Here is a 15,564-nt window from a genome sequence, read left to right as displayed (position 1 = left end):
GAACACAAACTAACACATAATGAACACAAACTAACATAATGAACACAAACTAACACATAATGAACACAAACTAACACATAATGAACATAAACTAACACATAATGAACATAAACTAACACTTAATGAACATAAACTAACACTTAATGAACATAAACTAACACATAACGAACACTAACACATAACGAACATAAACTAACACATAATGAACATAAAGCAACACATAATGAACACAAACTAACCCATGATGAACACAAACTAACACATGATGAACACAAACTAACACATGATTAACACAAACTAACACATAATGAACACAAACTAACACATGATGAACACAAACTAACACATAATGAACACAAACTAACACATGATGAACACAAACTAACACATAATGAACACATAAACTAACAAGAACAGACTAATTACTAAAAGAACATTGATAAACAGCTAACAGAAATTAATAACAATGAACTTAAATTTGAACCATAATCCCTCCCTGACGCCATGTGACCAGCAGTCAACCACATTGAACCAATGAGTTAGTCTCATTGAGTAACAAGGACACCACCCGAAGAGAGACGTTTATTGATGAGACTATATTTACTAAATAATATACTACGTAATGATTGTATAAATAAAGGTTTAAAAAAAATCTGACCAATGAAATTACTAAACAGGTCACAGTCGGACCAATGAAATGGAGAGGGGAGGAGTGAACACTTTGTCTGTACGTTAAACAGTAAAAAAAGTCACAAAGACCCACACCCCAAGAGAGACACATATTGGGCAGCTATGGGAGCGTCTGGGTGTAACGAAGCTAAATGTTTTTGGTGGCAGGAAGCTCATTAGCCCCTCCAAAAAAAATAAAATAAAATAAAATAAAAAATCCATGTATTAGTCACAGCTGCGGGGTTCAAAGCCAGTGATAAAAGTAGTGGTTTATACTCCAGAGTATAATAGACTGAACAGAAAACATACAGACACCAATACATTTGCAGCCAAACAAAACATCTGCCTACATGCTGTTTGTAAAAAACCAGCCCAAAACGACCACAACAGAAGAGAAGAAATTAACAGGTCAACCCAAATTAAGCTAATGACGCAACTTACCTGCCCGTCTTTCTGACCTTTGAGGTCTCCGACAGCTCCTTTGTTTTCCATGTTCAGGGTAAGAATGGTCTCTGGAATCGGTCCTTGTCTGGATTCAGTCACTTTTTTGGCCACAGCCAGCTCATCCATCAGCAGGTCCCGGTCATTCTGCAGACTGGCCATGGATCTGGAGAAGGAAGACAGCTGCTCGCTGTAGGTGATATTTTCCAGAACCACCTGTTTCAGCTCCTTATCCTTCTCTGTCAGTGCCTTGAAGAGTTCATCCATCAGCTTGCTCAGCTCTGCCTGTGCATCTTTGCTCTTAAGAGCTTTTAGTTGATGAAGAAGTAGATCCCTCTCCTTAGCAAGTACGTTTAGGTCTGAAGATGTGTCCTGCAGACTGTGCTCCGCCTTGTTCAAAGCCGCCCGAGTCTGCTGAAGCTCCTCATCAAATCTGCTCCGGAGAATCTTGAAGTCTTCTATGAGATGGTCTCGGTCATTTTGTAAAGCAGCCATGGCTTTGCACAAAGATTCGTTTTGAGCCTTCGTGTCTTTGTTTTGGGATTTCGCCTCGGCTAACTGTTGCTTCAAGCTGAGTAGCTCTTTTGTGAGCTCCACCAGCTTTTGATCCGCCTCCTCTTGCCAGTTTGTCATCATCAGCTCAGCGTTGCATTCAAACACATCCCGTTCATTATCATATTTGTCCTTAGCTTTGGACAATTTTTTGTCAGTCTCACTTTCCAGCAGCTGCAGTTTTTCCTTAAGCTCATCAGCTGAAGCTTTATGTGAGAGAAGCTTCTGCTGGAGGTCATGACATTCAGCTGCTTTGGCTGCAACAGTGTCCTGTAAATTCCCTTCGTTTTTCTCTTGGAGTTCCAGATGAACATCTCTGAGTTGTTTTTCTGCTGCAATCTTTTGGTTTTCCAGGTTCCTGATCACATCCTGCTGCTTCCTAAGCAGCACCTTCAGCTGGTTGTCTTTGAGGGACAGCACCTGGTTTAGATCCTCTCTGTAGCGCAACAGCTGGGCTCTGAGCATGGCGTTCTCAGAGTTCAGGTCATCCATTTGATGTAGAAGTTTCCTGATTTCATGTTTAAAGCCTATATTTGCACCACTATTCCCATCAGTGGAAACCTCCGTTGAGCCTGACTGACTCTTTGCTTCCAGTGTTCTGTAATCAGACGTTAGCCGTTCCCGTTCGCTCTGTAAGGATGTTATTGTGTTCTTAAACAATTCCACTTTAGCCTCAATCTGCTCCTTGTCCCGAACAGACGTGTCCACCTGAATTTGCAGACTTTTGACTTCAGCCATAAGGGCTCTTGCTTTCGTGTCAGCTTTTTCCCGCTGGTGACTTAAAGACATGAGCCTGTCCTCGTAAACAGATGCCTGGCTTCGATAATTAGCGTGGAGCTGCTCCAGATACTCAGAAATCTGACCATCTTTGCTGGAGAGCAGGGAGGAGATCTCAGCATCTTTGCTGTGAAGAAGCGTTTTGAGTTGAATAGAAATTCCCTCCTGCTTCTCGAAGTCTGCTTGAATTTTGTCACATTGAGTGCGTAAAAGAAGCAGCTGGGCTTCTGTATCCGAGTTCACCTTCACCATCTGTTCATAGTGATGCTGCAGTTGGGAAATCCTGTCTTCTTTTTCAGCGAGCTGTCGATTAAGAGTGTTCTTTCCTTGTTCTAGTCGTTCCACTTCTGTGTTAAGTTCCTTTACCTTCACAGCCATGACTTCTGCATTTTCGCTCAGCTCAGCGTTGGTTACACTCACGATAAACATCTGTCTCTGATGTGCAGAGGCAGCCACACAGTAATCGCTCAGAGTCTTTTCAAGTCTTGATTTAGCCGTCTGCAGTTCATTTAGCTCCTTGTTTGTCTTCCTCATGTTCTCCAGAACACTGGTGATCATGGAGCCTTGTTCCAGGAGCTGCTTGTCCTTCTTGTTCAGGCTCTTTTGGTATAAATCATCCCAGAGTCTGGAGGCATCTGCCCCGTGTGGAACTGAAGTCAAAGCAGAAAGTTTGGCTTCGCTGGTCTCGGCTGTTCTCTTCAGAGTGTTTATCTGGAGGTCTTTGGTGTCCAGCTGCTTCATCAAGTCGTTCAGTCTTTGACTTTCTTCTTCCTTCACATCCTCGAGTTCATCTATTCGTTGCTGTAACTGATTCTGTATGTGTGTTTGTGGTTCGTCGATGCTTTGGGATGATTTTGTTTCCTCTGGGTCTTTGTGCTGCTGCAGCTGGTTTCTTTCAGACTCTAAGCTCTTGACGTTCTCCTCAGCCTCCCGGTGGAGTTTTCTGAGTGTGATCAACTCGCGCTCAGCTTGTTTATTGCTCTCCTCCAATGCAGACAGCTTGTCCAAGCCTTTCCTCTTTTCTTCTTTTAAAAATCCACAGACTGACTGCGAGCTCTTCAAAGCACCTTCCAGATCTAAAATCACCTCCTGGTATCTGATACAGTTTTGTTGGAGCTGGTTTATCTCCTGGTGTTTCTCTTTCAGCAGCTCTTGAAGCTCTTTTGTCACATTCTTGGAGTCGTTGTTGCCTCTTTGAACAGCTTTGAGTTTCTCCTCTAACTCTTGGACTAACTTGAGCTGTTCCTGTTCCTTTTCTCGCCTGAATCGACTGTTTGTTTCTTCGCTCGCCGCGAGCTGAGCAGTCATCTGCAACTTCTGGCTCTGCAGAACGCTCACAGACTCGGTCAGCTCATCGATTCTCTTAGAATTCTCCAGGATCACCGTTTCCAAATGTTGGTTTTCACTTTTACTTGTCTCTGAAATCTCCCGAGTGTTCTCAAGCTCCTCCTGCAGAAGCGACTTGTCGTCCTCCAGGATCCTCACTTTCTCGTTCAGAACGACGGTCTCCTGGCAGTGCTTAGTATTAATGTCTTTCAGCTCTTTGATGGCATTGTCCTTCTCACCCAGCTGCAGGTCATGATTAGTCTGCATTGTCTCTATTCTTTTACAGAGATCTGACTTCTCTTTTTGTAACAGATGGTTTATGTCGAGCTGTGCACGGATTTCTGTTTTTTGGACTTCGATATGAGCAGTCAATGAATTATTCAAACTGAGAGCTTCATCAAGTTTAAACTGCACGTTGTTTGTGCATGTGTTGGACTCTGAGCGCTTCTCTTCCAACAAACAGATGGCCGCTTCTAGCTTTTTTGCTAGTTGGCTGTTTCCTAGCTGCATCTCGGTAAGTTTCACCCTGAGCTCCTCTGACGAGTCTCTGAGTTGACACATATCTTCTTCCAGAAGCTGATTTTTGTTGCTTAGCTTACACATTTCCAGTTTGTGTTTTTCATCCAGTTCAGCAAGTTCCTTCTGAAGTTTCTGATTTTCTCCCTCAAGCTCCTCGATTCTTTGCCCTTTCTCTTTGGTAAACTTGTCTGTCCTCTCTTTAATTCTGTCGTTTTCTTTCTGCAGTTCTTGAGCTTGCTTTTGCCAGCGCTCCGTCTGACTCTCGTGGTGGTAGATTTTCCTGTGAGCATCCTGACACTCTTCTTTGGCTTCTTCTAAAAGCTGCCTCATCTTGTTTGTCTCAGTGCTTATGTTTCTGTGAGCCTGCAACAGAGACTCATGCTTCTGTTTCAGCTCTGAATGCTCAGACTTCCACTTGGACAGCTCCTCCATTTGAGAGTCTTTAAGTGACTTGAGTTGGCAGGAGAAGTCTTGTTTCTGTTGAGTGATGTTCTCGATGGTTAGCTTCAAGCTGTCACAGGCTGCAGAGAGGCTGCGGTTCTCGTAGAGGATGCGCTCCACCTCAGAGTCTGATCTGTCTCTGTCTTTAATATAAGACGAGGCAGAACTTTCAAGGTCCAGGTTTTGTTGTTTCAGCTTCAGCACAGATGATTTCAGCTCTGAACACCTGGCTTCGTTGGCTTCTTCTTGAGCGGACAGCCGTTGAATTTCTTCCTTCAGCAACAAGTTTTCCTTCAGAAGTTCCTTCCTGGAAACTAAAGCAGCTTGAAGTTTCCTGGTGAGAATTTGTCTTTGGTTATCCTGCTCTTGAGATTTCTGCAGCACTTCAGCTTCTGTTCTCATCTTTTCAATGGTAATTTCATGCATTCTAGTTTGCTGCTGCAACCGGAGCTCAAGTGAAGCAAGCAATTGGTCTTTTTCAGACATAAAGTTGTCTCCTTCCTTTAGCTTCATTTCAGAGTTGTTGGCACCATCTTTCATTCTCTCCTCTTGAATTTTACTTAATGTTTTGGATGTCATTAGTGGCTGTCTTAGCGTAGTTCTTTCATCTTGGAGTTCACTGTTTGAATTTTCATTTTCATGCTTTAAAGGATGAGTCTTCTCGAGTCGCTCGGCTGAAACATCTTTGTTCTCACTAAGTTGCTCCTGTGTTTCTGAGAGCATCCTTTGGAGGGTTAAATAATTGGACTGTGAAGCCTCGAGTTCTGCTTTGAGCCGATCACGTTGCTTCAGAAGAGTATCCCTCTCTTCCATGAATCTTTGCTTTTGTTCTTCCAGTGCTGTCTGATGGACAGTCAGATTGGGCTGTAGAGCAACATCTTTTTCCAAAGCTTGTGTTTGAGCTTTCTCCAGATCTTCCTGTACACTGAGCAGAGTTAATTTCAAAGATGTTTCTCTCTGTTCGAATGCGCTTAAAGCCTGGTCTTTAATGGCCGTTTCAAGGGAAATATTCTCAAATTTGGATTTAACGAATTCTAGTTCCGACTGCAAAGACATCTTTATGTCCTGCAGAGCTTTGTCCTTCTCTTCAACAAGCCGTCTTAAAGAGTTCAGGTCCTCCAGGTAAGTTGTCGAAGCTTTACGGAGGTCATCCAGCTCAGTGAGCTTCTTGTCGAGGTTTAAGCAAGCAGTTTTCAGCTCATTTCTCTGCTGATGGTGTCGCTCCAGCAGAGCCGTGTGTTCGTCGTGTAGCTCCGACAGCTCTTGAGTCAGTTTCTTCTCATTTTCTTGAGCTTTCTTCAGCGTCTCTTTGCGTGCCAGGAGGGCAGCCTGGGCTTTATTCTGCAGCGTTGCTTTTTCTGACTTGATTTGTGTCAACTCGTTCTCTAAATCCACAACACTGGCAGTGGATTTGTCCTTCAGCTTGTCATGAAGCATCTTGATCTCATCTTGAAGCTGCTCTAATTTCTGCAATAGATTGTTCCTGTCCTGCTCAAACTCTTTTTCCCTGTTTGCAGCTCTGGACTGCAGCTGTTCCATGACTATATTCGTATCGTCGATTGATTTAAATGTTTCACACAAACGCACTTCTTTCTCAGTCAAGCTACACTGCATTGTTTGTTTTTCCGACTGGAGTTGTTCCACAAGACTTTTACTCTCCGCTTCGTTCTGAAGAATCTTCTTCTCCAGAAGAGAAAGTTTTTCTTCATGTGCTTGTGCTGCAGCTTCAGCTTGGTTTCTTACTACACGCAACTCTTCTTGCAGAACCGAAGTGTTGCTTATTTCTTCTTTCTGCTTCTCGTATCCATCAATCCTTTTCAGCAGATCTTTCCTCACAACAAGAGCAGCATGAAGCTTCTTCTTCACGGTTTCCTTTTCTTTGGATAAAATGGTGAGCTCGTTCTGCAAGTTTTTGACTTCCTGTTGGGACTGTAAACGTTGTTCTTCAAACTGTTGAGAAATCTCCTCCAGCTTCCTTGCTGATGCTTGGAGAGCTTGCTCCGAGTTTTCTAACTGTGCTGCCAGAGAACTATTGTCCTCCATGAGTTTCACTCTTTCATTCGAGGCCGACTCCTCCATCTGGGCCACAGAAGTGTATCTGTCCTTTAACTGCTGACTAAGTCCAGAGAGTAGTTCCTTTTGCTGACCTACTTGAACGCTCAAACAGTTTATTTGTTTTTCTTTTGCTCTCAGTTCAGCGTGCAGCGACACATTTTCAACAGACGCTTCTCTCACTTTCTCAACTTGGGCTTTAAGCTGATCTTGTAAATTTTCTACAGCTTCCTGCAGGAGAGCAACCCGACCCTTCTCTTCATCTTTCTCTTTCTGAAGCTGTGCCATACTTCTATTCAAATCGCTTTTTAAAATGTCCATCTCTGCCTGATGACGTTCTTCTACCTGCGTTATTAACTTCTGAAAATATGATTTGTCTTTATTTAAAGTAGATCTCTCCAACGGATCTTTCCCCGCACCTTCTTTTCTCATTACAAGTGATTGGAGCTCAGCTACTACAGACGTTAAAACCTGCTGTAGGTTTCGATTCTCGTCGTCTTTTTCCTGAACAGATGCTAAAACCCGTTCAAGTTGGACTCTGGATGCTGACGCTTCTAACTCCTTTGTGCTCAGCTGATCAGAGCCCTGTCTAACTGCAGCAGAAGCCTCGACTAGTTTATCTTGCAAACTGTTCAAGTCTTGTTTTAAAACGTTAAGTTTAACATCTTTAGACCTGATTTCTTCTTCAATGTTTTGTATCTGTTCTACGAGGAGATTCCTCTTCTGCTCCTCCCTCTCTAAAACCAACAGCCACTCTCTCTCAGAGTCCTGCAGGAGTTGCTCTAGCTTTTGAATGTTTTCTTTCAGCTGGGACACTTCTTGGTCTTTGGTACTAACCTCAGTTTGAAGACTCTGCTTGTCGGACTCCATCCACTTCTCCTGCTCCTCCTTCTCTGCCACCACTCTTCTAACTTCTCCCTGTAAACGTGCGATTTCCTCTGTCGACAAATGAATCTTCTCATTCAGAATGTTGTTCTGCTCTTTGAGTGTCTGCAGCTCTGAAAGCACCTGGGATGCCTGTTTAGCCTGGGAGGCGTACTGATTGTTTATTGCATGAAGAGCCATTTCTCGCTGCTCGTGGTTTTCCATCAGTGCGTTCATTTGTGCTACGACGTGCAGATGCTGGGATTTAAGTCGTTCTATCTCAACAGTCAGCTGACTTACACGTTCTTGATGAGATGCTAAAATGTTGTCCTTTTCCTTTGAAAGGCAGGAAAGTAAGGCTTTTTTTGTTTCCAGTTCATCTCTGGCCAAAGATAACTGATTCCTCAGTGTTTCCATCACAGTTGTGGCCATCTGTTGTTCATCTAATTGTGCGTTAAGATTAGAAATTTGCTCAGTTTTCTCAGATAAGTGCTTTTGGACAACTTGTAACTCCTCTAAGCTAGCTGCATGTTGTTTCTGCAGGTTGCTGAAGGCACTTTGAGTCTCGTCTGCTGACCTGTTCAACGTTTCTGACTCAACGGACAGTGACTGAACCCGACTCTGTAGCTGGGACACCAACTCTGTGCTCGCCACCAGCTTAGCTTTAAAGAGTGCCGCTTCGTCTGCTTGTCTCTGGAGATCTACCAGAGATTTGGATTGCTCCAGAAGCTCAGCATCTTTACACTCCAAAGTGTTTTTGACACTTTCCACTCCACAAACCTGCACTTGGATGGAGTTGTTGAGCTTCGAAACAGATTCCTCAAGATGAGAAAGTTTTTCTTTCAAGCTGTTGCATTCAGTTTCTTTAGCTTGCAGACATAAGGAGAGATTTTCAACAGCAGCAGTAGAACAATGTTGAAATTCAAAGCTGGACTGCTCTTTTTTCTCCATCGTGCTCTTCGGCGTGCTCGACTCTGACGTTAAACCATCATCTTGACCTCTGAGTTCACGGTTTACGTTTTCAAGCTCTGAAACCTGTCTTTGTAAGCTGATGTTGTCGTCGTTGCTCCGTTTCAGCAGCTTCTCCTGCTCAGTGATTCGAATGTCAAGCTGATGGATCGATCTCTCCTGTTTTCTCAAGTTGTCATCTTTTTCCTGCATGATCGACGTTGTCTTTTCAGTACCTGAATGCACCGCTTCGAGTTCACCGAGTTTATTGGAAAGCTCTGCTCTGAGCCTGATGATGAGCTCTTGAGATTCGGACTGCTCACTCACAGTTTTCTGAAGTTCATGTTTCAGGCTCAGATTCTGATCCTTCAGGGCCTGAATGGTGTCTTTGAGTTGGACAACTTCTGCCTTTCTGTGCTGCTCCTCCTGCATCAGCTGACAGTTCTCTGAGGTGACTTTCTGCACAGAATCCTTTAAACGTGTAATCTCAGCTTCCATCTCTGCAGTGTTCTCCTCCATGGTCCCGAGCTGACGGTTGAGCGAAAGAACAGACTCATTTCGTTTATCCAGCTCATATTTATGACCCTGAAAATCATTTGTAATTTCTTCTAAAGTCAATTCTTTTTGCTCAAGCTGCTGTTTTGTCTCAGAGATTTCTTGTCTGAGCAACTCGACCTCAGCTTGTATCTTTGAAGCGAGGTCTTTCTGTTGCAGGAGCTCCTGCTGATAAATATCACACTCCTCTGCTTTTTGCTGAAGCATCAAGTCTTTCTCCATCAGAGCAGAATTCAGAACTGAAACTTGCTCCTGAAACGCTGATATTGCATCCTGAAGTTGCAGCAGTTGGTTCTGCTGAGCCTCCAGCTGCGATCGTTGCTCAGAAACCATTTTCTCAGTGTCGTTCAGGGACACGCTGAGCTGACTGACTTGCTCTTGTAAACTGTGGCGTTGTTCTTCCTTCTCTGTCAACGTTTTAGACAGATGCGTGCATTCATCCTTCAACTGCAGCAGACGTGTTGAATTGGAGTGTTCACTTTCCTGGAGGAGCTTGTTTAGCTCGCCTTTGTCCTTCAACAAAACATTAATTTCTCTCTGATTGTCTAAGGTCAGAATTTCAAGCCTGGAAGCTTCTTTTTGGAATAAACTTCTCTCAGCTGTTAGTTCAGAAAGTAATTTATTGTTCCCGGCTAATTCTTCCTGTAAGCTTTGCTTTTCGTGGGTCAGAACGCCGATCTGAACACTAAAACAGGAATTCTGCTCCACCAGTGCGGTGAGACGTTCGGTAAGCTCCGACACCCTCTGAAGGTGCTCAGAAAGGTCCTTTTGTCCAGACTCACAGGCAGCATGAAGCTGCTGCTTGTCCTCTGTGAGAGCCTGGATTGTGGCATTTAAACGATCCAGCTCTGTTTTTCTCACCTCGGCCTCGCACTCAAACATTTTGGTGTTCTTTCCCAGCGTTCTGATTTGGTCATTCAGAGCATTCATGGCCCCGTTCCTCTTGTTCAGTTCATCTTTGTAAATTTGACATGTTCCTTCCATTTCTTGAAGTTGCTGCCTCAGACATGAAACTTCTTTTTTAAGTGATTCAGTTTCAGTTTGAAGCTCAGATTTATTATTTTCCTGTCGTGTGATTTCCCTCTGCAAACTTTGGTTCTCTTCTTCTTTTTGTTTCAACATCAAGTCCTTCTCCATCAACAATGCTTTCAAATTGGATTTCTGTTCTCGAAGCGAAGCTAAAGTTTCCTCCAGCTGTGTTTGCTGAAGGTGACAGGCTTCGACTGTAGCCTGAAAATCTTTGCCGGTTTGCTCTTTTTCTGTGACGTCGAGCTGCAGGCGTTTGACCTGAGAACTCAAGTTCTGCACTCGTTCTTTCAGTTGAATCGTTTCCTCTTCTTTTTCACTGAGCATTTGGTTGAGACGACAACATTCATTTGTTTTTTTAAGCAGCACTTCTGAACTCGAGAGTGTGCTTTGCTCAATAACTCGATTTAGATTTTCTTTTTCTGTCTGTAGCCCTTGAATAGTTTTGTTCTTTTCAGAAAGCTGCAGCTCATGAAAATATATGTTTGCCTGCAAAGAATCTACCTGAGCAGCAAGTTCTGTGGCTTCCAGCTGAAGCTTCTCTTTGTGCTCAGTAAGGAGGTGGACCTGACCTTCCAGGCTGCTGTTCAGTTGAAGAGCAGACGTGACTTCATCACTGAGCTGAGTCACTTGATGTTTCAGCAGCTCCAGCTCCTCGTTTACATCTTTAAGTTTGTCTTCAAGGTTCTGCTTATCTGTCTCTGTGATTTTTAAATTGTTCTCCAATTTGGAGATACCTTCAGACTTGCTCCGAAGTTCACCGACCAACTTCTCATTCTCTGAACTCCGAACTTTCAGTTCTTCATTGAACTCCTGCCTCCCATCCACCATCTTTTGATTGGCTGCCTGTAGTTGGTTTTCCAGCAATGCTACGGCTTCCAGCTTCTCTTTTATTTGCTCCTCAAGTCTTCTAGACAACGTCTGAACTTCATTGTTGTATTTTTCTACTCGAGTTAAAAGTTTGTTTTGCTCCTCCTTGAAGGATTTCAGCTCTTTTTCGTAAGTCTCCTGCTGTAGTTTCTCATTGATCAAAAGTCCTTCTGACTCGTGAACCTTCTGAGCAGAAAGTGCTAGCTGTTCCTTCAGCGAAACGATGTGGGTTTCACATTCAGAAAGATGATTACGATGATTTGAGGTAACTTTCTGGATTGTTCTTCGAAGATCTCGGATAGTTTTCTTGTCATCTTCGGCCTGCTGTATCAGCTGTTCCACCTCAGCTGCTTTAGATTGACTCTCCTTTTTAGCTGTTTCTAGCTCTACCTCAGAGTCTTTTAGCTTCTCAACCAGCTCAGAGACTTTGTTGTTCAAGACTTGCTGGTCTGAGTCCTGGGAGTCTCTGATGATCATGGCCTTCTGCTCAGCCTTACTCAGAGCTTTTTCAACCTGGATAAGGCTCTCCTCTTTCAGTTTGAGCTCCTGCTTCAAAATCGTGACGTGCTCTGCATGCTCAGACAAGTTGTTAGTCAGGCTCAAGATCTCTTTGTCCTTTTCCAACAGAGCATCTTTCAGACTATCAATTTCCCGTTCACAGCTTTGAAGGTCATGAATAAGTTGGGCCCGCTCCTCCAGTTGAGAGGTGTTTAGCTTGTCCAGCTCCTCGTTTGTCTGATCAAGCTCAGTTTGCAACATTACAATGGAGACATCTTGCTTTTGTGCCTGCAATGAAACAAAAACCATAATGAAACACCAAGCAAATCAGTTTTCAGATTGCACTTGTTATCATGGGAGTGTAAATAAGTTTTATCCGCTAACCTACCTTATCTCAATGGGATAAGGGAGGCTCAATGGGATTTACCTGTATAAATAAAGGTTGATTGATTATCTCCTATAGGAGGTGCTGTAAATGAATGTAACTAGGGGTGTCAGTTCAGCAGAGCTATATTAAAGCCTCAAGCATACTCGTGCGTACGTCAATCCGCAGAGGTCCATGCGTACCGTATTAGAGTTGAAGCGGACACCCGCAGGGCATGTCTGTGCAAAGCTCAATTTTTATGACAGCGTACGTGCACTCAGTGTCGCACAATAAACTGCCCGGCGACGGACTGTTTTGTATGCGACACAAATGTATTAAATTTCCCTTCTTCATCCCTGATCTGGTTTAATGGTCTTGTGATTTTTTTCCAAGAGGCAAGCGATCTCTTCTTCCTCCTCCGTTGACGCCATGACTGAAATTGTGAGAAATTAAGGAATTTGTCACGAGCGAATTAAAATCAGGTCCAGCATGGCTGCTAGAGGGTCTGGAGATTTCCTCGTGGGCTGGTCTGATGTGTGGGCTGCAGGGCCAGCGCTCCCTGTTTTTAAATTTTTTTTGTTGAACTTTTTAATGAACAACATATAAACACAGAACAACGCTGCGGCTGGAGCTGCCGGTTCTCGCTTTTTTTTTGCAACCTGTCAATCAATCCAGTAGGCGTGTCAGCAAATGACCAACCGATGACCTCAATTTGTCCGGAAGATAAACGCCCCTTGCCTGCGGAGCTAGTATGCAGAGTGGACGCTCGAGTATGAAGTCTCAACCCTCTGCAGACAGTGCGCATCGAGTCAGCGCTGAAAAAGTTCTGTGCGAGTATACTGGAGCCTTAACACCCATGCTGTTCCACCTACATTATTCCTACAGTTATAGCTCAGTGTGAATCTGGTTTTACTTGGAATGCTCCCTCTTTGACACCCTTCACCTAATCAGGATGATCCTGTCTTAAAATACAGATAAGATGGTCTGACTTGCTTTAAAGCGCAAACCGTTTTTGCTGGAGGATGTGGGTGTGGTGGCGTGGCGAATTAAAAAGTGACGCCGTTGCAATACGTTTGGCTCGAAATTGCACAGATTTCAGCCGAGGTGTACCAACATCACTATGATCGATCATTATCCACCCCTTGAACAGGTATCCATGATAAGTGGCCAATAGCCTCCATAGCGACACCTACATTATTCCTAAAGTTATAGTGCAGTGATACATCATCCGATCTGCACCAGATTTATTGTTCGTCATCAGTGAGCACTTGTAGACACATTGGTATTGTTCTTTAACATTTGACTCAAGTGCGCCCCTAGATTCTTTGCGTATATATAATAATGAATATAACAATAATCTTTTATTAAACGATATATATATATATATACATACAGGCCTTGGCTGCCTCCTTGTGGTGTGACGTATTGTGTCATTTCCTGTTTGTCTGTCAGTAGCTCGAGTGAATTGTTTGCCCGAGTCGTCTCTGTTTTCTGGATTTATCCGTCTTTTGCACAGTTTTTCATTCTAGTTCACAAACACTCTTAGTACAGTTGTTTCTCTACTGTTGGATAGTGCTTAAAACACCTCTTATCTTTCAACACTTCTCGGTTTTTATTGGTGGATTTGGCTCTGCTAGCTCCTGCTAGCGTTAGCTTAGCATGGCTGCTGCTTCTCTCCCTGCTTTCTCTGTTTTCTCTTGTTCCGTGTGTCAGATGTTTAGTTACTCCTCTGCCTCCTTTAGTGGTAATGATACATGTAACAAATGTGGTCTTATGGTAGCTTTGGAGCAGAGGCTGTCTGAACTGGAAGCTCGGCTCCGCACTGTAGAAAAACTACTAGCTTGCCAGGTCCCCTTAGACAGCGTGGAACCACAGAGGTTAGCTCCCGTTAGCGGTCCTCCAGCAAACCCCGAGCAGCCGGGACCCCAGGCCGGCTGGGTGACGGTCCTGAGCAAGAGTAGTGCTAAGGCTAAGCCCCCAGTTCACCACCAACCCGTTCACGTTTCTAATAGATTTTCCTCGCTCAGTGACACACCTGCTGAGAAGCAGACTCTGGTTATTGGCAGCTCCATAGTCTGAAACGTGGCTTTAGGGACTCCAGCGGCCATAGTCAAATGCATTCCGGGGGCCAGAGCGGGCGACATAGAATCTTATCTGAAACTGCTGACTAAGGCTAAGGCTAAAAATGGTAAGATTGTTATTCACGTCGGCGATAATGACACCCGGTTACGCCAATCGGAGGTCACTAAAATTTATGTTGCTTCGGTGTGTGACTTTGCTAAAAACCATGTCGGACTCTGTAGTTTTCTCCGGCCCCCTCCCCAACCTGACCAGCGATGACATGTTTAGCCGTATGTCGTCGTTTAACCGATGGGTGTCCAGGTGGTGTTCTGACAATGACGTGGGCTACATAGATAACTGGAGTTCTTTCTGGGGAAAAACTGTTCTGATGCGGAGAGATGGCATCCATCCCACTTTGGACAGAGCTGCTCTTCTTTCTAGAAATATGGCTGATTTTCTTTATCCCCAAATTATTGACAACCCAGGGTCCAGTCCAGGAAGCAGAGTTGTAGTCCTCCACACCTCTCTGCTGCTTCTCCTCTGTTACCCACCCACACCCCCATTGAAACAGTGTCAACTCGCCCACGGCTCAAATTAAATAAACCAAAAATCAGCTCTAAAAATATAAACCATAAAAATCTGATTAAAATAAACACAGTTACTTTACCAGAGCAAAATCATAAAATCATTAAATGTGGATTAATGAACATTAGATCTCTTTCCTCTAAATCCCTGTTAGTTAATGAACTGATAACTGATCATCATATTGATTTATTCTGTCTGATAGAAACTTGGCTACAACAGGAGGATTTTGTTAGTATAAATGAATCCACTCCTGTTAATTATTTAAATTTTCATGTTCCTAGAACAACTGGCCGAGGTGGAGGAGTAGCTTCTATTTTTCAGTCAAGATTATTGATTAATGCCAAACCAGTTATTAGTTATGATTCTTTTGAATCGCTGTCCCTCAGTCTTTCTCATCCAAAATGGAAATCAGAAAAGCCACTTTTACTAGTTGTTATATATCGTCCACCAGGTTCTTACTCTCAGTTTTGTCTGAATTCTCAGAATTATTAACAGACTTATTATTAAATACTGATAAAATCATCATAATGGGTGATTTCAATATTCATGTGGATGTTGAGAGTGATAGTTTAAGCATAGCCTTTAATAATTTAATAGACTCATTTGGTTTTACCCAAAACGTCCGCACATCTACTCATTCTTATCATCACACTCTTGATTTAGTTCTGACCTATGGTGTAGAGATTAAGGACTTGGTAATAGTTCCTCAAAATCCTATTCTGTCTGACCATTTTTTAATAACCTTTGAGTTTACATTAAATGACTACACAGTCACTGAGAGTAAATTTAATCTCAGCAGGTGCTTAACAGAAAATGCTGTAACCAAATTTAAACAATCTCTTCCATCATTGTTTCCTCTGTCTTGCAGAGTAATGCATCAGAGAACAGAGACTTAGATCATCTAGTTGATCATCTTACAACTTCAATGCAAACTTCACTTGATAAAATTGCTCCACTGAAAAAGAAAGCAATCAATCAGAGGAAACTGGCTCCTTGGTTCAATTCTGAGTTACGTA

The 15,564-nt window shown here is 43.3% G+C and overlaps 1 protein-coding gene across 1 annotated transcript in view; it reads right to left on the bottom strand.

The window, feature by feature from the left end:
* Window positions 1-15,564, bottom strand: part of LOC119427465 (golgin subfamily B member 1) — a gene marked incomplete in the record, with an annotated part of 127,811 nt that overhangs the window by 41,053 nt on the left and 71,194 nt on the right. Inside the window, 5 exon segments of the mRNA XM_037695091.1 lie at window positions 1,111-5,059; window positions 5,771-6,804; window positions 7,615-7,899; window positions 8,659-9,117; window positions 10,675-11,826. Of these exon segments, the coding sequence (XP_037551019.1) occupies window positions 1,111-5,059; window positions 5,771-6,804; window positions 7,615-7,899; window positions 8,659-9,117; window positions 10,675-11,826 (6,879 nt within the window).

Source organism: Nematolebias whitei, chromosome 2 (genome assembly GCF_014905685.2).
Source record: "Nematolebias whitei isolate Nwh7 chromosome 2, NemWhi1, whole genome shotgun sequence".
Classification (NCBI taxonomy): domain Eukaryota; kingdom Metazoa; phylum Chordata; class Actinopteri; order Cyprinodontiformes; family Rivulidae; genus Nematolebias; species Nematolebias whitei.
The sequence above is the reverse complement of the archived record's forward strand: the minus strand, read 5'-3'. Positions and strand labels throughout refer to the sequence as shown.